General features: G+C 43.3%; 4 protein-coding genes across 5 annotated transcripts in view; all 4 read right to left on the bottom strand.

Annotated features, from left to right (window-relative positions):
* LOC110487294 (regulating synaptic membrane exocytosis protein 1) overlaps window positions 1–1,566 on the bottom strand; it is a 98,685-nt gene extending 97,119 nt beyond the window's left edge. Inside the window, exon 1 of one of the 2 annotated variants that reach the window (XM_036940423.1) lies at window positions 901–1,566. In XM_036940423.1, coding sequence (XP_036796318.1) covers window positions 901–1,070 — 170 coding nt within the window. In that variant the 5' untranslated portion in view covers window positions 1,071–1,566. The remainder of the gene's footprint in view (window positions 1–900) is intronic. The other variant, XM_036940422.1, reaches the window with a different exon arrangement.
* Window positions 1,567–2,691: 1,125 nt separating this feature from the next.
* LOC110487293 (topoisomerase I damage affected protein 7) lies at window positions 2,692–6,539 on the bottom strand. Its single transcript, XM_036942606.1, has 3 exons — window positions 6,256–6,539; window positions 3,938–4,974; window positions 2,692–3,802 (listed from the first exon to the last, which is right to left on the bottom strand). The coding sequence occupies exons 1-3, from the start codon at window positions 6,537–6,539 to the stop codon at window positions 3,798–3,800; spliced, it is 1,326 nt and encodes a 441-aa protein (XP_036798501.1). The 3' UTR covers window positions 2,692–3,797.
* A 1,963-nt stretch (window positions 6,540–8,502) lies between these two features.
* LOC110485767 (stromal membrane-associated protein 1) lies at window positions 8,503–16,339 on the bottom strand. The gene is made up of 10 exons (XM_021556926.2): window positions 16,030–16,339; window positions 15,389–15,522; window positions 15,048–15,133; window positions 14,804–14,879; window positions 14,337–14,405; window positions 13,109–13,184; window positions 12,591–12,712; window positions 12,088–12,313; window positions 9,679–10,040; window positions 8,503–9,399 (listed from the first exon to the last, which is right to left on the bottom strand). Exons 1-10 carry the CDS (start codon window positions 16,145–16,147, stop codon window positions 9,265–9,267), a joined length of 1,404 nt encoding a protein of 467 aa, XP_021412601.1. The 5' UTR covers window positions 16,148–16,339; the 3' UTR covers window positions 8,503–9,264.
* Window positions 16,340–16,621: 282 nt separating this feature from the next.
* LOC110485766 (centromere protein K) lies at window positions 16,622–23,024 on the bottom strand. Its single transcript, XM_021556925.2, has 11 exons — window positions 22,867–23,024; window positions 22,259–22,291; window positions 22,017–22,154; window positions 21,861–21,917; window positions 21,686–21,749; window positions 21,516–21,562; window positions 18,309–18,391; window positions 18,111–18,209; window positions 17,748–17,883; window positions 17,493–17,546; window positions 16,622–17,189 (listed from the first exon to the last, which is right to left on the bottom strand). Exons 1-11 carry the CDS (start codon window positions 22,867–22,869, stop codon window positions 17,034–17,036), a joined length of 870 nt encoding a protein of 289 aa, XP_021412600.1. The 5' UTR covers window positions 22,870–23,024; the 3' UTR covers window positions 16,622–17,033.
* Window positions 23,025–25,332: the final 2,308 nt, after the last annotated feature.

The following is a 25,332-nucleotide window of genomic DNA, read 5'->3' as shown; positions in this document are numbered from 1 at the left end:
TCATAAACAGCAACAGGTGACATAAACAGCAACAGTTCGATATCTGGCACACCGTTGACGTTTTGTTAAGGACAGCTCCCAAGCCTTGCCAGCCACCAAGCTGCTTCGGTAAGGTTGTATACGCGGCCGTGTCAAAGCAACAAAACAAAAAAAATACTTTGGGAGAGGAGGAAGATACGGAATGATTCAGGGAGGGAGGGGGGCACGCAGTCCTGTGGTGTGATTCATCCAGTGCTCCCCCACTGGTACACCCCGTCTCCCCTCCTCGGCCACCCGCGCGAGGCTACACCTGTATCTCGTTTGACCCGATTTCCCCGTCCTTATCAATGACCATCTCCATCACCATCGTCTGTCACGGAGAGGATACCTTGATTAGCTATTCACCTCGTAGGCTATGTCCACAATTTCAATTATATAGTCTACACCTGACGTTCCTTATGGGGGCTTTGGAGAAGAGCGCATAGCCTACAATGGATTTGAGAAAAGCTAAAGCATTGACAGGCCTATAAACTGTGACTTTTCCCCCCCCTCATGAATAGTCGAATCCCAAAACGAACCCCAATATCCAACCTGGTGTGAATTATTCATACAGTGGCAAGCAAGGGAACACCGTTAGCGTGGGCTATGACATCTGTAGGCTATACGGAAATTACAGCCCAGTATTAGGGAACAATAGGGGATGCAACGAGTTGTGGTGGTTGAACTGGTGTGAAATGTGACCACAATGGTAAACGGCAGGCGTATTGGTAACATACTGGGACTAATTGTTGGCGGATGGCCGCTCGTGCGTCTGCCTTCTGGACACAGACACCTCGCTCGTGAATGGGGGTGTTGCGTTTGCGAGTGGTGCGTTCGGGGTTCCACCGACCACCGTTCAGGGAAAGGAAATGTAGCCCTTACTTTAACACGGCTTCCTCTTTCTCCTCTTCCTCCTTCTGCCGATCCATCACGGCCATGATTATTTTCCTCTCCTCCTCGGTGAGATGGCTGAGGTCCGGCAGTTCGGGGACGGTCGGCGGCGCGGTGGGTGGGCGAGGGCCGCCCTGGGGCCCCACCGAGGCGGACGACATCTTTTCCACCAGCAGCACCCCTCCTTGGCTTGCTACTGTCGTTTCGACTGACTAAATCCCTGCTGCTTAGCGTTGCGAGCCACACCTCACGACATAGTTCACGGGTAGAGCAGCAGCTCTGGTGAATAGGGCAAGCCGCCGCTGCTCATGGTTGTTGCAGGCACCCACGGTTGTGCTTTTGTTTCTCGTCCTCCTCGGCTTTTTTCTCTCCACCTCCTCACTCTCTAGTCTCTCGCTTCTTCCCCCCACCCCCCGCCGGCCCGCCTCTCCCCTCCACCACCGCCGGTTTTACGGGAAGCCCATCTCCACGCCAAGAGACAAGCAAGCCGAGGGACCCTCTGGATGGATTGGCTTTGAGCTGTGATGCCCTCGCGCCACCGGACACGGGCTCGGTGATGTTGGACCGTGGTAAAGTTAGGCGGAGTCTGTGTGTTGCCTTCCTCTCTCTCTCTCTCCCCCCCTCGCTCTCTCTCTCTCAGTGCTGCCACCGCCTCGGCACTGCTAATGTTGCTGCCACTGACAGGGAGATGGAACAGTCAATGGGAATGCAGCCCCCTAGAGCTCGCATCTTCCTTCCTTATGGTTGTGCACGCGCTTTTACGAATTTGAGAATGGGTTTCTCTCTCTCGCCTCATGCAAGAACAACACTTTTTCCAACCTCACTTATTTCAGGAGTCACGCCACCCTGGCTGGCACCACACACACACACACACACACACACACACAAACGCACACCTGCCTGCAAATATAAACCAAAAATAGTGCGCGTTCCCGTCGTTATAGCTCCAACATTAATTGACCGTTAAGGCTTCTGTAAAATATTGATCCACAGGAAAGGGTAAACTGGGTTCTGTCTGAGAGTTCAATGTGCTGGACTTAACGACGTTCAGTTTGATTCCTGAAAGTTGCGTCAGAGATGCAAATGACAATCTCTCTTACCAGCTATATTTCAAACCATTTTCAACATAACATATAGCTGGATGAACATACAGTGTGTATCGGTATAGTCGAATGACATATTTGATTGTCAATCAAACATTATCAGTACAATGGACATCCTGCAATGCGTTTCTCAGTCACGATAAAGGAAAAACATTTCAGCACCACGGACAGAGACATTTACGCACAACTCATAAGTATCATAATTGCAACAGTTTTAAATCAGCTAATGCTTGTTTTTACTATCTATCCATTCACTTCATTGTCGAGCCCTTGTCTTTTGAAATATATTAAACAAAAAATGCACATAAACATAAAATGCACATACAATTTACATAAACGTCAATGAACTGAAGTCAAAACCCCTACGCTGTTTTGCTGACTGTGCAACTATTTTCTCATTACCAATGAAGCATACTCAATTAATTTGAAACATTCTTAGTCACAAGATTCCCCAAAACTCTCCAGAGAACGCCTGAAGCATGTTGAATAGTTATTTAAGACTTTACTGTAGCCTAAATGCGCATTAATTGTAGCTCAAGTTGTTGCTGTCGAGTATCAGTTCTAATGGTCGGCTATTCATCTGTTTGTATTCAAACCCAGACCCAAACACTGGCATCGGTTCCTTTCCAATGACGTAATGTTACGGGGTCTCGAGTCGGAGTCCATCCACCAGATGGCAATGCTACCGACCGAGTTCGTTCGATTACGTCACCGAGGAAGTGACTGTACTGTATTGACGTCAACTATCAGTGGTGCAGAATTCTGTCATAATTTAGGTCGTGACTACTACCAGTCTGAACTGGATATTTTTAGCCTCTTGCTGTAACCTAAATCATGGAGATGGCTATTGGTTTCAGGTTTCATTCTCATAACATTGTTTTGTAGAAGAGCCCTCAGAAATTGAATGGAATAGTGCATTTAATTGAGAACAGGGTTGGTGTTTGTTGGTGGTGGTTTGAAAAATGAGGGAAAACATAAACTATAGCCATGTCATATCATCTGTTATATATATTAATCTGGCAATAGCTCACAAATAACAAACAGAAAACACACTTGCATTACATGAACACCTTGGCTACATTAAGCCTGTGGTTAAACTCCTACACCCATGGGTTATTTCATGATGCATCAATGTGGTGTAATAGATTTCAATACCATGAATCGGTCATGTCTAAGGAGACAACTTGCATTGTAAACCTCATCATAACAGAATCATAACCTAGGCTACAATCATATGATGGAAATCCTCAGTAGCCAGAGACAATCCATGTCCAATTATCATACTTATTCCCCGGTATTAATCTCCCACAGGAATTCCTAATATGGGAACATCCCCATATACAACAGCTGATAAAAGCATCATTATGAGGGGAACCATTATAATTGTGCTTACTACTCCATCTTGAGGCCCTGAACGAGAATGCCTGTTATTCTCCGGAAAATGTGGATATAACTGATCACATTAGCAACAACGTCTTTGCCTCGGTTGTCTCAATTTGAAGTTAACCAGTGATTTATTGACAAGCAGTTGAACTACGAAACCCCTTCCCTTTTCAATGACAGTGATCCCAATGAAAGACAAAGCACAATCAAATGCAATGACAAAAGGTTTACTGAAGATAAAACGGGTGGGGTGGGGTGGGGGAAAGGGATTGGGGATGAAGACAAAGTGGGATAAAACACCATTGTGGGTGCCTGCATCAGTGATCTCCCTGTGTAGTGTTGTGGTGGCAGGTGAAGCTGCTCACATCCTTGTTGATTTCGTCCTCTTTCTTGGAAGCCACTTTATCCTGAAAAAAAACGAAAGGTAGAAAATATAGAAAACCTATTTCAAAGACAGCCATTAACACTGGATATCAGTATCAAAATAGTTGATAAATTATTATATTAAGTACAAGATAGACTAAGAGTATATGAGTTAGTACTTAGAGGCTTCTTGTTCTTCCCCCAGAGAGCTCTCCAGACAAATGAGAATAATCTACACCTCTTCTTCTTGGCAGCCGCAGTTGAGATGTCGTTGACATCATTAGTAGAGGTAGACATTTTCTCGGCAGATTGCTCCAGGCTTGTAGCACTAGCATCAACATCATGTAAAGCAACAAGGCAACTCTTGGTTGAAACCATAGAAATAGTGATGGTAAGTCTACTTCTCTTGGTTGAGACATCATCCACGTGGATCTCAGGTTGGTTGGAGTCTCTCAGTGTGGAGTCATTATCCTGAGACATTAGGTTTGTAGCAGACTGGATCAGGTCGTTTTCCACAACGGTAACACTGGTAGACAGAACCTGAGATACTAGGCCTGCAGCAGACTGGATCAGGTCATTCTCCACGATGGAAACACTGGTGGACAGAACCTGAGACACTAGGCCTGTGTCAGACTGGATCAGGTCGTTTTCCACAACGGTAACACTGGTAGACAGAACCTGAGATACTAGGCCTGCAGCAGACTGGATCAGGTCATTCTCCACGATGGAAACACTGGCAGACAGAATCTGAGACACTGGGCCTGCAGCAGACTGGATCAGTTCATTCTCCACGATGGCAACACTGGCAGACAGAATCTGAGACACTAGGACTGCAACAGACTGGATCAGGTCATTCTCCACGATGGCAACACTGGTAGACAGAACCTGAGACACTAGGCCTGCAGCAGACTGGATCAGGTCATTCTCCACGATGGAAACACTGGTGGACAGAACCTGAGACACTAGGCCTGCAGCAGACTGGATCAGGTCATTCTCCACGATGGAAACACTGGTGGACAGAACATGAGACACTAGGCCTGCAGCAGACTGGATCAGGTTGTCTTCCTCGATGGAAACACTGGTAGACAGAACCTGAGACACTAGGCCTGCAGCAGACTGGATCAGGTCATTCTCCACGATGGAAACACTGGTGGACAGAACCTGAGACACTAGGCCTGCAGCAGACTGGATCAGGTCATTCTCCACAATGGTAACACTGGTAGACAGAACCTGAGACACTAGGCCTGCAGCAGACTGGATCAGGTCATTCTCCACGATGGAAACACTGGTGGACAGAACCTGAGACACTAGGCCTGCAGCAGACTGGATCAGGTCATTCTCCACGATGGTAACACTGGTGGACAGAACCTGAGACACTAGGCCTGTGTCAGACTGGATCAGGTTGTCTTCCTCGATGGAAACACTGGTGGACAGAACCTGAGACACTAGGCCTGCAGCAGACTGGATCAGGTCATTCTCCACGATGGAAACACTGGTGGACAGAACCTGAGACACTAGGACTGCAACAGACTGGATCAGGTCATTTTCCACGATGGAAACACTGGTGGACAGAACCTGAGACACTAGGCCTGCAGCAGACTGGATCAGGTCATTCTCCACGATGGAAACACTGGTGGACAGAACCTGAGACACTAGGACTGCAACAGACTGGATCAGGTCATTCTCCACGATGGCAACACTGGTGGACAGAACCTGAGACACTAGGCCTGCAGCAGACTGGATCAGGTCATTCTCCACGATGGAAATACTGGTGGACAGAACCTGAGACACTAGGCCTGTGTCAGACTGGATCAGGTCATTCTCCACGATGGAAATACTGGTGGACAGAACCTGAGACACTAGGCCTGCAGCAGACTGGATCAGGTCATTCTCCACGATGGAAATACTGGTGGACAGAACCTGAGACACTAGGCCTGTGTCAGACTGGATCAGGTCATTCTCCACGATGGAAACACTGGTGGACAGAACCTGAGACACTAGGCCTACAGCAGACTGGATCAGGTCATTCTCCACGATGGAAATACTGGTGGACAGAACCTGAGACACTAGGCCTACAGCAGACTGGATCAGGTCATTCTCCACGATGGAAACACTGGTGGACAGAACCTGAGACACTAGGCCTGCAGCAGACTGGATCAGGTCATTCTCCACGATGGAAACACTGGTGGACAGAACCTGAGACACTAGGCCTGCAGCAGACTGGATCAGGTCATTCTCCACGATGGAAATACTGGTGGACAGAACCTGAGACACTAGGCCTGTGTCAGACTGGATCAGGTCATTCTCCACGATGGAAATACTGGTGGACAGAACCTGAGACACTAGGCCTACAGCAGACTGGATCAGGTCATTCTCCACGATGGAAGCACTGGTGGACAGAACCTGAGACACTAGGCCTGCAGCAGACTGGATCAGGTCATTCTCCACGATGGCAACACTGGTAGACAGAAGCTGAGACACTAGGCCTGCAGCAGACTGGATCCGGTTGTCTTCCTCGATGGAAACACTGGTGGACAGAACCTGAGAAATCTGCAGGAGTGTCAGTGGCTCCCACTCATCCAGGAAGAAGCTCTTGACAGAGGGGAAGCTTCTTCCTTTCAGAGCTGGGGGAATGTAGGGGGTGTACCCAACAGTCCAGAGTAGAGAGCTGTCGATGGCATTCGCGTAGTGGTACTTGTCGCCAAGTAACTCTGCAAAGCTCAGACGGATGTTCTGACTCTCTGACTCTGGACCTTCAAGGGTGTTGAGTTGGGTCACCATTGAGATCCACCCTGAAAGAAACACCAACACAGCATAGGGTAAACAAAATTGATTTTTTGCATTTTAAGGAAGGGATATTCTCCTTTTCACTCATGGCAAATAATGTGTGCCTTCCAATAATATCTCCGATTTCCTAAAAGTGTGCCCTCATTCACTACTTCCCAGACATCTTAAAACGTTGGATTGGTGGTGGCATGGGCTAGTGGGATTTTCAGCCGTATTTATTATACCAGTCATTTCCCTTCAATTCAGTGACGTGAACAAGTGCGCACTTTGGGAGGAAGAAGAGATAATTGGGACATTACGTAACATAATTTACAGCTTTAAATATTCATTTTGCATGGTTACCATTCTTGGTAACTAACAACAAAAGCCTATACAGCCATCTTCTCCTATGTTGTTTTATATTTCCTTTTCATAAGAATTAAATCAATTAATATTTGAGTTTTAAGACTGAAATAATTGAATATTTCTTACCTGAGTTAACGTCGTTGTCCTTAAAAAAACATTGTCCGTCTTCAGGGAGAATGAATGAAAAGCTCGCCATAATGCTGTATTTCTCGTTGTTTATCGATCAAGAACTGAAGATTTCTTGAGAGTTCTGGACGAGGTATCTCTCCCCCTTATAATTTGGGATCAAATATGCTCTGAAAGCAAACATGTTGACATGAGTACCCTGATATCGGGGAATTTGTGCCATTCTGAAAAAAATGTTGAGAGAACCCATATCTCTTGGGTTCTGGAGTTCCATGTGAAGCGTCGGCATTGTGACCCTCCCGGTCGCATAGAGATGGGATTATTTTTGTCCCATATCTGCAGAATGCCATTATGCAAGGTTTAGAATGGATTTCGGTAACACTTTATTTGGATAGTCCCAAGTAGATAGTTTGTAGATGTTCAATAACGGTCAACATTTCAACTAACTACCGCTATCCACTAACCCTTATCCTAACCCTAGCCCTAAACGTAACCCTTACACGAATTCTAAGCGAACCATAACCTTAGCAAGCAGTTGCTTATCAACAGATCGTTAGTCGAAAGTATGCCTGGCTGTAAATCATTTATTTGGAACTAAACAAATAAAGTGTGACCTGGAACTCTATTTCTGTTTAATAATAGTACATTTATTTTAGATAGCGCTTTTCATTAAAGATCATCTCAAATACTATTTAAAAACAAAACAAATATAGCTGGTCTTGACTTCGGGTACGATCTTCCACAGCTGACTGTGTTAAGGCAGTTCAGAAAGGTAGTAGTAGCGGAGGGAGCTTCGATGGTACAGGGAGGGAGAAGCGTCAGTCGGAAAGGCGGGCCCGGAGCTCTTCATCGGGCACCTTCGCCGTATCCTCCTCCTTCTCATGTGGGTAATCAACAACAGAAGGTGTGGCCACTACCAAAATGTTACGACGTCGTCCTCAAAAACTTGTAATTGATTGCAGAATATCGAGTAAGCTAGGGTCAACACCATCACACTTTATGCACTCAAAAGAGATGCTAAAAACCACGTCCCGCGTATTTCCTCGCTTGGGAATTCGTTTTTTCTTCCTAGCTCTCCAGTTCAGTGCTTCTTCATTCAGTTAAACGTTTTTTTAGTCAATTTTAGAACAATTAGTAAAAAAATGTTTACCATGTTGCACCATCAACCAAATTCGATTAAATATTTAGCCTACTTAAAAGGGAGCTCTTGGCTCTCCGTGTCTATATTCCCTCTTATGTGATACTGTAGTGGTGTATTTAACCTGCCAGCTCTGCAAAGGATGGTTAAAGAATGATACCACCCTGACATTTGCATGTGTAGCCTACCCCGGAAAAATATATACAATAATAAATACATGGGGGAGTAGACATGTTTTAAATGCAAACTTCTGTCCCTTCTTAGGTGTTCTGGTAGAATTGACATTGAATGTTGTTAATGGCTAAACCTAGAACTCAGAAGTCTAAAATTTAGAACACACAAGACACATTGGTTTATCATACTTTATTTTGTAGGGGAACCACATGTCGTTTAAAATGTTATACAGAGCTGTACATAGGAGAGCAGTATTCACAGAAATTATAGCCATGTCTTCTCCCAAAGTTTAAATACTATTCTTTAATTCTCTATAATAATTTTTATAATGATACAATAAAAGCTTGTGTAACTGGTCCTGCAGCTTTTTCGATATGTTGTCGATGATGTCTTTGTTGTTGTATTTGTTTACGTTGTTGTGGTTGTCGTTTTTTTCCCTCCAAAAAAGGAAAATGAAAAGAGTTATGATATCCACAACATGTAACAGGCACTGACTGCCAGCCTGCGTATGATGGTGTATGAGCACTCCCAATTTACTCACAAAAGAGAGACGGAAAGAGAGCGCGATGGATAGAAAGTGACAGAAAGAGAGAGATGTGCCCCGTTTGAATACTTGCAGAAATGCTTCCTTCAAGTAATCACTGATCTGATTGGGTCAGTCAGACTAATAAGACGGTCACCTTGCTTTTACCTGTCCAATCACCAATGGATCTGTGATTACCTGAAGGAAACAAGGAAGGAAGACTGCATCTCTTCAGTATGCGAACAGCCAGATAAGCTCGATGTTGTAGAGTGGTCAGTATCAATTGGAGAACGGGCATCAGTTCATAGTAAGGTTGCTGGGGGGGTTGGATGCTGGATTGCGGACCCGCTGGTTGCAATCTCCTCTGCTGCTGCCCTGACCCCCAATCCCTGACCTTTGACCTCCGGGGGGGGTCACTTCCAGAGCTGGTTGCTGAGGGTCTGACCGGAGGGTGCCGCGGCCCAGCCTCCCATGGTGGAGGCAGGCTGACCGAAGGCCATGGCCCCCCCGGCACCGTTCAGACTCATCCCTGACATCTGCTGGTTCATCTGGGGAAGACAGTAGGAGAGATGAATAGTAAGGTGTCAGGGAAACACAATATTGTCTAATACTAAAACAAACCCAAGCCCTGACCACAATGCATTTATATAGATCTGAGAACATTTGATAGTTAGGTATGGCAATGTGGTAACATTACCTAAGTTACCTCCCAAATACACTTGATATTCTATTCTTATAAAACCATCTTATACTTCAAATGCGAAGTTAACTCCCATGGGAAAATCCCCAATATGCCAAATAACGTGACATCAAAAGAACTAACATACCTGTCCCATGTTCCAGTGGCCCTGCTGCCCAGGCTGGACGGCATACATCCCCTGCATGCCCTGAGCAGGCACCATACCCGCGGGCATTCCCCCATGTGGTACCCCCATCATCCTCGGAGCCATGCCAACCATCCCGGCCGCGGGCGCTTGTCCCATGAAACCATTGGGCATCGTCATGCCAACCATCATGCCTGTGTTGGGTCCCATCATGGCAGCTCCATTCTGAGCCATCATGGCACCCATGACGGTGGTGGGGGGCATGCCTGTGCCCATGCCAGGGAAGGCCTGGTAGCCAGCAGGGACCTGCTGCTGGGGGATGCCTACTGGAAACTGCATCTGGGCGGGGTTCATGTATATACCAGCTGGAAGGGAGAAGTACAGGAGAAATACTGAGAACAGTTTGAGTTTCTTTCAAAATATAATTTTCTGTTAACATTTGACTGCTTGCCATAGATATACTAAAGTGACTGAACAACTTGGTTGGTGACCTGTTACTTTAGAAGTGTTTGGTATTTAACAGCATGCATTTATATAGCCCAGAGCCAGTTGGAGACCATTTCCAACCTCTGTGTTATTGGTTGGTGTGTGTGTGTCATGACTCTCCTGGTCAAGGATCAAAGGTCTCAGACCACAGGAGAGGAGAGGGGGGCTGGGCCAGTTATGACACCTCACGGCAATCATAAATCTTATGCAGCAGAGAACCCTCTCCTGCTCTTCAGCACCAACCAAAGGAATGCCTTTGTTCTCTAGAATATTTTTGCCGCTAAAACTATAACACCCCAAAAAAATGAATATTGGAACAATATTTCTAAGATAGGAATGTTAAAAATGGTCAGTGGGGATCTAAAAAATAATCATGTTATATTGCTTTTCATTTTGTGATGTTTTTAAAAACTGTATCCACCAAATACTGTACCTTAGGAAGGAAACCCTCCTTCGGCTGTTAAGTTTCCATCCAATATGATGTTAATACAATATGAAGAACGGTGAAACTATTTTTGTTAAGATAGGAATGTGATTTTGGTTTTCATGTCCGTTGCACATTAACTAAGCCACACCCCGAATGAGGTCAGACAAATGTGTCAATGTGATGGAAATGCCCTTTCCGACCAGAGTGATTAAAAGGACTCGCTAAGAATGAACATATTCAGACCAGCAGAAGTGAAGAGTGAGCTAAAAACATTACAAATGGCTGGAAACTCTGAAACTCAACAAGAGATGAAGATTAACTCACTAGACCAAAACATTGACAGTCTACAGCTTTGCATGTAAAGGGATCTAGATCTGACTATCTACCCAAGAAAGGAAGGAGAGGATCCCATCTCAGACGGTAATTGGGCATCTGAAGAAAAGTTCAGAAGAAACACTCCACTCCAAGCCAGGACAACTAAGAAGGATATTGTAACCTCTGGTGGACAATCAGAGCCTTACACCCATCGAGCTATTCCCCATAGAAGGATTGATTGGTTTCAACAGAGACAACAAACAAAGACATCTAACTTACATGTAAATACATTGCATTTCTTACCCAAACGGGCAGCAGTTCATGTACAAAGTATAGGATTAATGTGAGAACAGTCCTAGAATGTAGCCACAATAAATGTCCTTTTCTCTATCCCTCTCTTTCCCCACCCCCTCTTCATTGTGTAACAAGCCATCATATTTTGTCAGTCCACTAGAGACTTTTGTCTCATGTAAATGTGTATTATGTGTTATTATTTAGCTAGTTAGTAAATAAAAATTGAAATCAATTTGTGTAGAACTGAATAATCAGAAAGGGTTGGGGATCTTGCGGATTCAAGAAGTCTGCAATGTTCAGAATGAGACTGATATGAGGTAATGATTAATAAATGACTTATCAATATATATCTTATATATTTCTTCTAGAGTTTCATTCGGGAGATGGTAACTCATTAGACAACTTATTCCGTGGTGCCCCAAATTCCTTATGAGCTAATTGTTACATGGTTAATTTAATCGAGTAACAACGATAAATAACATTCATCACATTAACCAAAGTCACATCACGATGTGCACACATGCCCACACTTATGTATGACAAGGCTCTACAGTGCAACCATTTTTCTCGCGTACGCGCCAAAATATTTTGTTGTACGACCTGGAATTTTTATTTAGGAGCACAAGTGCTGATGATAATGGTTGAAATGATTACTTCACTGTACTGCAGCCCTGGAGTGCCATGGTGAATACACTGAGTGCAGATTCATGACCGTCATTCTTACACCATTATTACAAAGAAAACATCTTGTTACCTCAAATATTTGTCATTGTGCTCCTAAATTTCTTTGAGTGCTCCTACACATGCTCCTTGTAAAAAAGGTCAGTGTAGAGCCCTGCATGAGTGTACATAGTGTGCATGTGTAGGCTTGTGTCTGTATATCTCCTTACCAGGCGGGGCCTGCTGGTGCTGGGGCATCTGAGGCATACTGGTGTTCCCATACAGGGACAAGATGGAGTCCTTGGAGAGGGGTTTCTTGGCCCCGGTGTCCTCCCCCTTAATGCCCCCTCCACCACCAGTCTCACTGAAGAGGTCCAGGTTTCCCTGGGCAGAGCCAGAGGATGGGGTTGCTGCTGGGGGTTGTGTTGGGGTGCTGGCTGGGGTACTGGAGCTAGCCTGGAAGAAGGAAGCAAAAACTAAGAACGACGTAAGAAAAGTCTCTTGCTCTTCAAACGTCTCTCACGCTAGCATGCATTGGCCTGCATGGATGTGTGAGACAAATTTCTCACTGCATTGATAGCACAATGCCCTACCAACTGAGCCATCGTTCAGATGTAGATGTACAGGTAATATATGTGCATGTAAATATAGAAGTTCAGTATGCGTCTTTATGTTTGTGGAGCTGGGTGTCCATAGGGACCAGGGAAGTGGTGAGGTCATCAGATTGTGTTACCTGAGAGAACTGAGCAGCAGCATTAGATGAGGGGAGGGGGTTGGACACCATGGGGCCAAAGATATCCAAGTCGTGACTTGCTGTGCTGGCAGCACTACCATTGTTAGCAGGGGCAGGTGCATCTAGAGAGATGGGGGAGACAGAGAGCAACAGAGAGGGGTTAAAAAGATGTGTAAAACAGGTTATACAGGGGAGAAAAAAACGTACATAAGATGAATGTGTGTATTGTTCAGGACTCAGCATTTCTGAATAACTGACTGGTTTAGTACATTTGAGTCATTTAGCAGACGCGCCATACAGGAGCAATTAGGGTTAAGTGCCTTGCTCAAGGGCACATCGACAAATTTCACCTAGTTAGCTCTTAACTGCTAGGCTTCCACCCAGGGTTTTATTCATCAAGGCAAAGCAGCGTCATATTCAATAGGCACAAAACGAAAGAAAACCAGGAAGGACTATCTGAACTTGTCCAATAAGAAACTCTCATTTTCGATTTGGGAAACTGACTGGTTTAATCTTACCAAGGCCAAGTAGGTTGACGGGAGGTTCTGCTGTCTTCACAGGACTGGCTTTGGGGGCATGGCGGGTCTCTTCACTCTTCAGGGGTTGAGTCCAAGAGAAAAGGCAAAATGATTGTGAAAAAATAATAATGTAGTCTTGGAAGTAATAATGAAGTTGATGTGTTAAGCGTCTTCCAGACTAATGGCTAAATATGCAGGGCTTCGGTTGAGCAAAGGTTTAGTTCATAATGAAAGCAAAGATCCTGAGGAGGTACACTTCAGATAAGACAAGCAAGGGATATTTGAAACCCTCAGCAGTCAAGCCCTCTTAGAGGTCAAAGGTTAGGTGCATCCTCTGCCTTGGGTTACTTGACCACATTCAATGCTTTGTCTAGGAACCAACATGCCGGGAGCTCGACGCACCAGCATTCTAACCCTAAACCCAAAGATGGTCTATTTTTCACCAATGTATCAACATGTCAAAGTAACTACACAGTGAGACGCACCACAACAAATCAGTTTGCTGGACATGGTGACCATAAACATTTGTAAATTGATGATTAGTTGTATTAAGTACTGGTATAATGCCAGACCTGTTAACTGTAATGTATGAAAATACAGTTTGCCATAGACTGTTAAAGGGCAATTCCACCACTTTTCAACCTCATTCATTATCTCCAGCACAATACCAGTGTCGACATGTGAAAACCATACATTTCTTCTTTTGGTAGAAAAAAAATCATGAAGCTAAAAAGTTCTACCCGATGACATCATTAAAAGTTAAAACATTTAAAAAACACACTAAGAGATTGGTGACATGGGGAGCAAGAACATACACTCCCCTCTGGCAAAAAAAATAATAAATACATCCGTTTTTCTTGATTTTAAGTCCTACCCTGTAATAATACAGGGAAACAATTAGATATTTTTAACCACAGATCATAGAAACGTGCCGTTTTCACATATGTAGACAATGGTATGTTGCTGAAAAATTAATAGGAGTTTGAAAAGCTGCGGAATTTCCCTTTAAGTCTGCTCCCATTAAACCACTAAAACCTGACCACTATAGCATGGAGTGTAATGATGAGTGGAATTGTTGTAAACACAATAAACATATCATTCTGACTGCAAAGCTAAAAAGAGACAAACAGGGTGTACAGTGTGATTGACGAAAAAGGAATATGGGTTGGATTGAGACAGAAATCTTATATAAGGAGTCTATAGATGTACCCATTCAAAACCACCGTACTTTGGCATTGTATGACAGCTTGGTTCCTCTATCAGTTTCCTTCTCTCGTTTGCTCTCCTTGTCTTTTGGCTGTAGAGGAACATCATAAGAGGAAATTAGAAGAAAAAAAATCAATGGAGGAAGAGAGATAAAAGGCCTAATCTCATTTGAATAATGTTCCAAATTGTTAGGCCATATAACAAACACCTGTGGAAATACATGCTAGCAGATATCCTGTCATTGCGCTAATGCTAGTTAGCATTAGCTAGTGAAACTACCTCTAACTTTCTTTATACTGGACCCAGAGACATTCAAATGTTATCCAAGAGTTCATCTGACTTTAGGGAAGTACATAATGTGCCTCATTGCCATAACTCCAAAGTATCCCTTTAACCTAACAAGCAACACTTTGGAGAGTCTACATACAAATAAGACATTCTAGTACTATCCGCAAACCAGTTTGATGGTGTCAGAGGTGAGATACATACGCTGTGTCCATTGGTCACATTTTTGCTGTAGTATTTCTTCTTCTCATACTTGTCCCTGATGAAGAACTCCACTGCTCTGGGGTCAGGGGTTAAGGGGGAAAAAAATGTAGCAATATTATAAAGGGGCAAGTACGTGTGTTACGGGAAGCTTTTTGGGAACCGCGGTGTGTGTATGTGAGAGAGAGAGAGAGAGTGAGTGAGAGAGCGAGAGAGACTGTGTGTGTCTGTGTAGTTGTAAGGATACTGGTCTGTCTGAGGCCTTCTGTAGTTGTCTGGAAGATTGGCCTCATAAAGCTGCCTGGACTTGGAGTTGCCCATATCTACTATGCTCTGTTAGAGAAGAGAAGGAGAGATGGAGAGAAAGAGGGTGGGGGAAAGAGAGAAAGAGGAGCACAGAGATAAAGGGGAGTGGAGGATGGATAGTGAAACAGCAGGGGGGACATGATAAGTATGGGTTAAAAAGTCAACTTTGTATTCAGCCAGTAGGATATACAAGAAAGAGAGGTGTCTGTGTCAATAAATATAGGTCAATACATGACATTTCTAATTTATGAATATTATAAATCCTGGACATTGGCCAATTACCTGTATTTGTGCTGCTGTCCATTGGTCCAGGTTGACAGATTTGACCCGTGATATGTGAACCCCAAGGTTCCTGTGGATGCCAGCACATCGGATACAGATAAACACTCCCAGGTTCCACGATGCCCACCTTGGACCTGGCAGGCAGAGACAGGGTCGTACTCATTAGTGCATCGGTTTCAGTCTGTTCTCTTCCGTTAGGTGTCTAATGAACACAGCTCAGGTAACGGAAGATTCACTTATCAAAACCTGTCTGTACCGGTGGTGCAGGTGTCACAATAGGACTTCAGATTGGCAGGTCTTCCCTGTACATTCTTTTAGAGTGACATGTTTTGACATTTAGGGATAGTTTCCCAGTGGCGACTTTCATGGTGCAAGGGTGTCGAAACTTGCATTCACTTGTATGACTAAAGCTTGGTTCAAGGTGTGGTGGGAGACAAAATGCTACCTAGCATAGCTAAGATAGCATTTATCTGGTAGCTACAAGGCTAAAGAGGAAGGAAGGTGTCAGCAGACTAGCTGCTACTTACAGTTAGCATAGTCAGCTAACATCTCAGTCGAGTCTGGCTAGACGAATAACTGAAACGGTTATATAACATCAAATGACATCATTTAACGAAGTTCACATTGTGTTATATAGTTACCTTTCGCCTCACAATCGGCGCAGTATTTGTTGTCGTCCTCTCTCAGCATTTTGGACAGAATGGCCTGATGCTGCTCGTTGAGTTTCAGGGCCTTCTCTCTCTCTGATCGGGTTGTCATCTTTGCTGATGTTCTGTTTGTTCTTTCAATAAAACTGTTCTCTACCTTGAATGTTGGTGAATTTTTTTAACTTTATGATTTAAGACCATAATCAGACAAGTGAACGCCTTCGAGAGAAGTGTAAAAACACCCGGAACCGAAATTTGTTCTCCGCCCACAAGAATGCACGAACTCGCGGGAGGCGGGTGAACATACCTAAACGGCTCTCGGGATTGGATGATGGAATGACGTAGTCTGCTGACGCATGTCAGGGTTTCTTGACAATAAAAAAAAAAACATTTTTCAATGTTTAAAATGTGTTGTTGGTACAGATTATCTGTCCTTGGGAATTTTTGTATTTGCAAAAATATTATACAAGTTCTTAAGTACTCGAGTTATAAATTGACTGCTGTGAATCAAGTACTGATGTATCAAGATGTTTTCTGTTCTTCGGTTTAGAACAAAGTGCTACAGTGAATAACAAATGTCTGTATATTTTGTTGATTTTTCCTTTTATTAAGAACAAATCTGGCATACATTGATACATGGAAACATATACATAATAACAATGTAAGATTTCACCAAAGTATTCAAATTGTGTTCCAGTAGCCAGAGAGAGCAACATAAATATCTATGTAACATATTTTTAAAAAACATTCAAAAAGGTTAACCTATTGTGAAACATACTGGAAATAACACTATAAACCAGTGACCCATCAAGCCACCATCGCAATACATACTCATGATATTACCATCCACCTAGCCTGGTGCCAGACCTGTTTGTACTGTATAACCAACGCTTATGATCGATGGCATGACAATGAGACGGCAAGACAGCACAAACATCTGGGACTAGGCTGCTACACACGCTGACAAAACTAGAACCAAGATGTCTGACCAGTTACTGTTAATAAAAGGTTTCCAGGCGGATCTTGAAACAGTCCTCTGGGTGTCTCTGTGCAATGCCGTGGCGCAGCAGCATCTCTGTGTACGGGGGCCAGAACGTCTCGTCTATCGATATGTAGGGATCGTGAGGCGTCTCCAGAGTCGTGTTCATCAGCAGCTGCCAATTTTAACAATGGAAGATAAGGTTTAAGGTAAGGGTTTAAGGTTATTACTTATGTTGTTGTTCAATTGGGGCAAGAGGTGAGTAGGGATGTTATGTAATTTGTTGTTCTGTGATCAAGTTGATCTACATTACAAAGATGTGAGGGTAATGTAAGTGTAAAATATAGTCATAGGGTCATAAAAAGCTAGACTATAAAGCTGCTACTGGTTCAAGCATGTAGTAATAAAGTAATACAAAATTGAACCAGAGCACCGGGTTGAATAAGAAAACAAACAATGCATGCGAACAGATACTTACCTCCAGGACTTCATTGAGTGAAATTAGATTCTCGTTCAGCTCTTGAGGAATGTTCTGAAAACGGAAACAAAAACGATACCATCTACGCTGGTCCCAGATCTGTTTGTGCTCTCTTGCACAACAAAACATAAAAAGTTAGCTACACAGCACAAACAGATCTGAGACCAAGCTAGATGCAACCGTAAAAAAACACAATGTGTGACCATTGAGGAACCCCTCCATCAGAGCCACATAATACATCACTAAGACTGCCACCTTTTTCTTCTTGTCAGCGTTGGTCTCCTGTGTAGGAAGTGGGAAGTGTTCCGCCAGTACGTCTGCCAGGGTCTCCATCAGTCTGTTCTGGTAATCCTTCATCTTCTGGATCTTCTTCTTGGTGTCCTGCAACACACTGAACAGCAGCAGCAATACTTCCATATTAAACTCAGGGTAGTTGTCAATGTGTTGGTGTGTGTGTGTCATTTTCTATCATTCATATTCATAGGCAGGAAACCAAAGAAAACGCTCCAAAACGGGGAGGTAAAATCTGTTCAATAAAAAAAAAACTTTTTGTTTAGCCTTGTAAAAATTTAATTTACAGTGTGCCCGAACAAACGTGACCCAGTTGTTGTACCTTACCTGTGTTCAGATAACCTTTCATTTTCCAGTCGCTGTTTGACCACATGTTCAGTGCCTGCCCTCAACACTTCCTTCTTTTCCTCCAACCACTTCTGTTCACTGAAACAGGAACACAGATGTATACTGTCAAATCTACTGTCTCCATGTCAACATTCAAAGGGTTGGAGATTTAGAATAACAATCACATTCAAAGAAAACCTTTTTAAAGTCTCTCTCAGTGTGTCTCTCTTGGCTTGTGAGCAAGAGAGGACCAACTCCAGTTGTGAATTCAGCTTCTGTAACTGTGGAAGTAGGAAAGAAAAGTAAAACATTTTTTTTTTTAAAGTTTAACATGAATATGTTTACTTTTCATAAGCATAAGGCTCTGTATAACTATAAAATAGCTGATATCTGAAATGTGTACAGAACCAGTCAAAAGTTGACACCGACTGATTCAAGGGTTCTTCTTTATTTTACTATTTTCTACATTGCATCAGAACTATGAAATAGCACATGTGGAATCATGTGGTAACCAAAAAAGGAATCATGCAGTAACCAAAAAAAAAAAAGTGTTAAACAAATCAAAATATATTTTAATATTTGAGATTCTTCAAAGTAGCCACCCTTTGTCTTAATGACAGCTTTGCACACTTTTGGCACTCTCTCAAAAAGCTTCATGAGGTAGTCACCTAGAATGCATTTCAATTAACAGGTGTGGCTTGTTAAAAAGTTATTTTTTTCATAATGCATTTGAAGAACATGGCTGAGGTTTTACATTATCCCAATCAATTGTGCTATTTTGTTAGTTTTTTTGCATTTTGTGTAAATTATTTTGTACATAATGTTGCTGCTACCGTCTCTTATGACCAAAAATAACTTCTGGACATCAGAACAGCAATTACTCACCGCGGACTGAAAGAAACGTTTTCCTTTAACGAGTCCGACGAGAAGCATATACTGCTTCACTGGAACAGGCCCAGATGCCTGTAATTTGCTTGAAGAAAAGAAGCAGGAAAAGGGGCCACAGATCGGGCAGCCTTCTGAGAATCCGTAGGTGAGCGAGTAAACTTCCACTGCCATCCGTTCTTTTTGCTAACGTGCAATCATTGGAAAAATAAAATTGATGACCTAGGATTAAGATTATCCTACCAACGGGACATTAACTTTAATATCTTATGCTTCACCGAGATGTGGCTGAACGATGATACAGATAATATAGAGCTGGCGAGATTTTCCATGCACCAGCAGAACAGAGAAGCTACGTCTGGTAAGACGAGGGGTGGGGGCGTGTCTATTTGTCAAGAACAGCTGGTGTGCGAAGTCTAATATTAAAGCAGTCTCGAGGTATTGCTCGCCTGAGGTAGAGTACCTTATGATAAGCTGTAGACCACACTATCTACCAAGAGAGTTCTCATCTATATTATTCGTACACGTCTATTTACCACCACATAACGAAGATGGCACTAAGACCGCTCTCAACCAACTCTATGGCCATAAGTGAAGAAAATCCTCATCCAGAAGTGGCGCTCCTAGTGGCCGGGGACTTTAATGCAGGCAAACTTAAAACTTAAACTTAAAAAATTCCTAGATCACCTTTACTCCACACATGCAGAGATGCATACAAAGCTCACCCCCACCCTCCATTTGGCAAATCTGACCATAATTCTATCCTCCTGATTCCTGCTTACAAGCAACAACTAAAGCAGGAAGTACAGTGACTCGCTCAATAGGGAAGTGGTCAGATGACGCAGATGCAACAATAGAGGACTGTTTTGCTAGCACAGACTGGAATATGTTCCGTGATTCATCAAATGGCATTGAGGAGTACACCACCTCAGTCACTGGCTTCATCAATAAGTGCATTGACGACATCGTCCCCACAGTGACGGTACGCACATATCCCAACCAGAAGCCATGGATTACAGGCAAAATCCGCATCGAGCTAAAGGCTAGAGCTGCCGCTTTCAAGGAGCAGGAGACTATCCGGACACTTATAAGAAATCCCGCTATGCCCTCCAACGAACCATCAAACAAGCAAAGCGTCAATACAGGAGTAAGATTAAAAACTACTACACCAGATCTGACGCCCGTCAGATGTGGCAGGGATTGAAAACTATTACGGACTACAAAGGGAAACCCAGACGCGAGCTGCCAAGCAACGCAAGCCTACCAGACGAGCTAACTGCCTTTATGCTCGCTTTGAGGCAAGCAACACTGAAGCATGCACGAGAGCACCAGCTGGTCTGGATCTTGGTAGCCGATGTGAACAAGATTCACAAAGCCGCTGGGCCAGACGGATTACCAAGACGTGAGTGCTACGGGTCGGAAGTCATTTAGGCAGGTTACCTTAGTGTCCTTGGGCACAGGCACTATGGTGGTCTACTTAAAACATGTTGGTATTACAGACTCGGACGAGGTTGAAAATGTCAGTGAAGACACTTGCCAGTTGGTCAGCGCATGCTTGGACTACACATCCTGGTAATCCGCCTTGTGAATGTTGACCTGTTTAAAGGTCTTACTCACATCGGCTGCGGAGAGTGATCACACAGTCGTCCGGAACAGCTGATGCCCTCATGCATGTTCCAGTGTTACTTGCCTCTAAGCACGCATAGAAGTTATTTAGCTCGCCTGGTAGGCTCGTGTCACTGGGCAGCTCTCGGCTGTGCTTCCCTTTTGTAGTCTAATAGTTTGCAAGCCCTGCCACATCCGACAGGCGTCGGAGCCGGTGTAGTACGATTCGATCTAAGTCCTGTATTGATGCTTTGCCTGTTTGATGGTTTGTCGGTGGGCATAGAAGGATTTCTTATAAGCTTCCAGGTTAGAGTCCCACTTCTTGAAAGTGGCAGCTCTACCCTTTAGCTCAGTGCGAATGTTGCCTTCTGGTTGGGGTATGTACGTACAGTCACTGTGGGGACGACGTCCTCGATGCACTTATTGATAAAGCCAGTGACTGATGTGGTGTACTCCTCAATACCATCGGAAGAATCCCGGAACATATTCCAGTCTGTGCTAGCAAAACAGAAGACCCGGCCTCCACAATCACCCGACCTCAATCCAATTGAGATGGTTTGGGATGAGTTGGATAGCAGCGTGAAGGAAAAGCAGCCAACAAGTGCTCAGCATATTTGGGAACTCATTCAAGACTGTCGGAAAATCATTCCAGGTGACTACCTCATGAAGCTTGTTGAGAAAATGGCAAGTGTGCAATGCTGTCATCAAGGCAAAGGGTGGCTACTTTGAAGAATCTCAAATATAACATTTTTGATTTGTTTTTTTCACTTTTTCATAGTTTTGATTTATTCACATTCTACAATGTAGAAAATATTAAAAATAAAAAAAAACACTTGAATGAATAGGTGTCCAAATTTGATTGGTACTGTATATTAAAAGGTAACTGCATAGAAATATTTTTCTGTGTGAATTTACCTCCTCTGCTCCAACGACGAGTAACACCTCAGGATTTGTGGACAACACTATGGATAGAAAGTAAACCACATTCTGATGGTACATATCATGCTTATGTCTCAGTCATACAGTACAAGTACAATCAATTAGTTATAAAGGAATGATGTTCAGAGTAGAAACCAGACACTCACGTTCTGGCCGTCTTGTCTGCCACTGCTTCAGCTCAGCTGCTACAGCTGTCAATCTATTCACAGACTGTTGGACATAACAGATATGCAGCAGATAAGGCAAGATCATGCAAAAAGTGAATGCATCACACATACTAATGGTTTCATTCAGCTATAGGGAAATAGGGCCATCTCTGACCTGTTCTTGAGGGTTTTCATCTGAGTCAGGCTCTGCGAGAATGATCTCATTCTGAAGCTGAAAAACAAGCAGAATATTACATGTTAACATTAACACAATAACATCACCCAAAGTTGTCTGTGCAGGACCGAGCTGTCATCGTAAACAGATCAGTACCATCTCTAGCTGGGCAAACTGCTCTTCACACTCGTTAAACAGTTGTGCCTGTGCAGCTTCCGAGCACTCTGTGTAGAAAGGAATGGCAGGTGGTGCTGGAGTATCCTGGACCTCTGACTCTGTGTCCAGTGGCTGTCCCTGTGATAAAAATGTCAGAATTATTAAGACATGCATGTTGAATGGATAGCTTATTGTAATTTCAGTAAAGCTTACAAAGGCTCATATTTGGCTACCTTACTTACATTATCCTGTTGCAACGTTACCTCGTTCGAACTCTGAAAACAAGGAATTCACAATATTGTTATCAACAAGTGGGTAACTACCGAGCTCTGGTCCACGCCCATGCATTGCGTTGCATTGGATCTGCAGTCTATAGCGTGGACCAGTGAGTATGGCGGAACATGTTCAAAAGTCGTTTGAGTCATGTTTTTGGAGGGGGAAATACACCAGGCGCATACAAAGAAATGTTCGTCAGCACTCTACCAACATCTTTACTTTGGTGAGTTACGAAATTACCTTGAAGTCAGATTAAGTTATCTAGATTTGTAAATTAGCCCGCTTCCTCATCAATTCTAGTTAAAATGTCAGACAAAGTTTTTTAATTTTTTTTTTACATAAAAGCAGGAAGTAACGTTACTCTTGGAAGAAACATTACAGCTCATAGCTAGCTACCAAAACCTCAAAAACAAGCAAACGAACGTCAGCTAGCTAGCAAACGTTAGCAGTGAAAAAGATTAGCATATCCGACTAAAAACAAGTTAACGTTATATCATTAACGTCACAAATGGGAGAACATTTATCAATTGGAAACTGACTATTTTTCACCTTGTCAAACAACGTGTCCACCTACCATATTTGAAATAGTTAGCTGGCTTATTTTCTTAAAACGTATAATATTTTACTATATCATACAGTCACAGATAGATGAGATACAGCTGTCAACTTCACGGCTAGTTCCTTTTCAAAATACCGCCAGTATTGATGACGTACGTATGGGCGGAAGTACTTCGTTTGAGAGCGTTAGGTCTGCGTACTGATACGCATATCACTGAGAACGGCGCAATCGTGTGCGACTGCAGCTCGCATTCGAGCCCCCATTAGTTATTATTTTTTAAATATTATTTAGTTATTGCATGAACGCAGTTGCATCCTTCTCAAATTAGGGCTCGTGGGTAATTTAAATGTTGAGCGATGCATGTCAGCTAGCACTGTTTTACAGACTTCCTGCCGCCCCCAAGACCAGAGGAAATCGCAGCAGGGCTGCTTTGCAAGCTAGTCTTGGCCTCCACTACTACATCTACATCAACCGGTGTCAAGGGAGGCCAAGAAGATCTTTAGGGGCCCCAGCCACCCGAGACTCGGCATGTCCCCATAAAAATAAATGTTGGAAGACTGAACGATGTGACTGGCTTCAACCCCTGCAGTAGTTCTACGGCATGTAGAGATTCCTGTTAAAAAAAAGTGAGCGTATTCAGCAGCTCTGAAACTGGTAAACAATACACTATCAAATAGTTCCTCACATGCAGCTCATCTAATGTCTTAAACCTTATCTCTTGTCCGTGTAATATGTGGGCAAAACCAGTAGACTGATAAGAACGTTTATTATAGTACTCAAGAGTGCTGTAAGGAGAAATGACCCCAAATCCCCTATTGCAAATCATTTTAATGAGGCCGGAGTTGTGCCGAAAATCTCCCCAATGCCAGACCCCCCCCCCCATTTTTTAAAATTCCCTTAATTTTGTGGCTAGAGTCAAATACTTTCTGTGACACACATCAGAGTCAAATACTTTCTAGAACAAACTCCGGATAGGCAACCGAAATTAATAATTAATGTATGTGTGCTATATTAAACAGAGGAGGAAGTAAAATGTGTGCAAGCAATAAACATTTCAGAACAATTATGGCTGAATAATTATCCTTACACTTTCAAAAATACGAGTCGAATAAGACATGGGAGAGATGAAGAATTTTGTCAAAGAGATTTATTTATAGACTAATACAAAATCAGTCGCGTATTTCGGTACGGGCGGCATCTTGCCGGGGCGCTCGCCCAGGGCGCCATACAAGCTAGAACCGCCACAAACACTTGAAACACATAGCCAAACCGAAAACTGCAGACAAAAATGCTTGTTACTAAGATCAGTGAAATGTAGGCTAAAATGACAATGGAGTGAAGAGCAGAAATATCTACTCGCAAGCAACTCGCAGCAATGAAGAACGCGAAGGGGGAGAGAATTCTGTCAGGGGGGAGATTTTCGGCACAACCCCTGTCACCCGGTCTCTTCCATGTCCTTCTGTGCTACACAGCAGATAAAACGTTCACGTAGGGGTGGTAATCTGGAACGTAGTCTTCTCCAGACAGAATGCAGGTGGATAGTATATTTAAAAACTCTACACCCATCAGGCATGAATTAAAAATTGTTATTGAAGTGTTTTTTGTAAATGGTAAATTGCCTGTTTTGGTGTTCTGTTCTCTTGTCTAGTGGTGTTTCTAGCTCCCTACTCTTACAATCCTGTGTTATTTGTTCTGAGGAAATGTTCACATGATATATGTAAAAGCAATAATTTATGAATCCTAGAGGAAGACCTGGTTCAGTCTACTTTCCAACAGACACTGGGAGACAAATTCTCCTTTCAGCAGGACACTAACCTAAAACACAAGGCCAAGTATACACTGGAGTTGCTAACCAAGATGACATTGAATGTTCCTGGGTGGCCTAGTTACAGTTTTGACTTTAAATCGTCTTGAAAATCTATGGCAAGGCTTTAAAATGTCTGTCTAGCAATAATCAACAACCAACTTGACAGAGCTTGATACAAAGCTCTTAGTTAGCCAGAAAGACTTATCGCTGTAATCACTGGCAACGGTGATTCTTACATGTTCTGAATCACTTATCTAATCAAGATATATTAGTGTTTTATTTCCATTAATAAAAAATATTTAAAAAAATCTTCTACATTATTTTGTGTAGATTGTTGACAAAAATGGACAATTACAACCATTTTTTTTATTTTACCTTTATTTAACTAGGCAAGTCAGTTAAGAACAAATTCTTATTTTCAATGACGGCCTAGGAACAGAACTGCCTGTTCAGGTGCCTGTTCGGGGGCAGAACGACAGAGTTGTACCTTGTCAGCTCGAGGGTTTGAACTTGCAACCATTCAGGTTGCTAGTACACTGCTCTAACCACTAGGCTACCCTGCCACCCCATTTTAATTCCACTTTGTAACACAACAAATGGTGGAAAAAGTCAAGGGGTGTGAATACTTTCTGAAGGCATTGCATGTGAGAATGTTGTTTATTGTGTGTCTTGGC

Source organism: Oncorhynchus mykiss, chromosome 13 (assembly GCF_013265735.2).
Source record: "Oncorhynchus mykiss isolate Arlee chromosome 13, USDA_OmykA_1.1, whole genome shotgun sequence".
Taxonomy (NCBI): Eukaryota; Metazoa; Chordata; class Actinopteri; order Salmoniformes; family Salmonidae; genus Oncorhynchus; species Oncorhynchus mykiss.
Note: the sequence above shows the minus strand (reverse complement) of the source record. Positions and strands in the feature narration are given on the sequence as shown.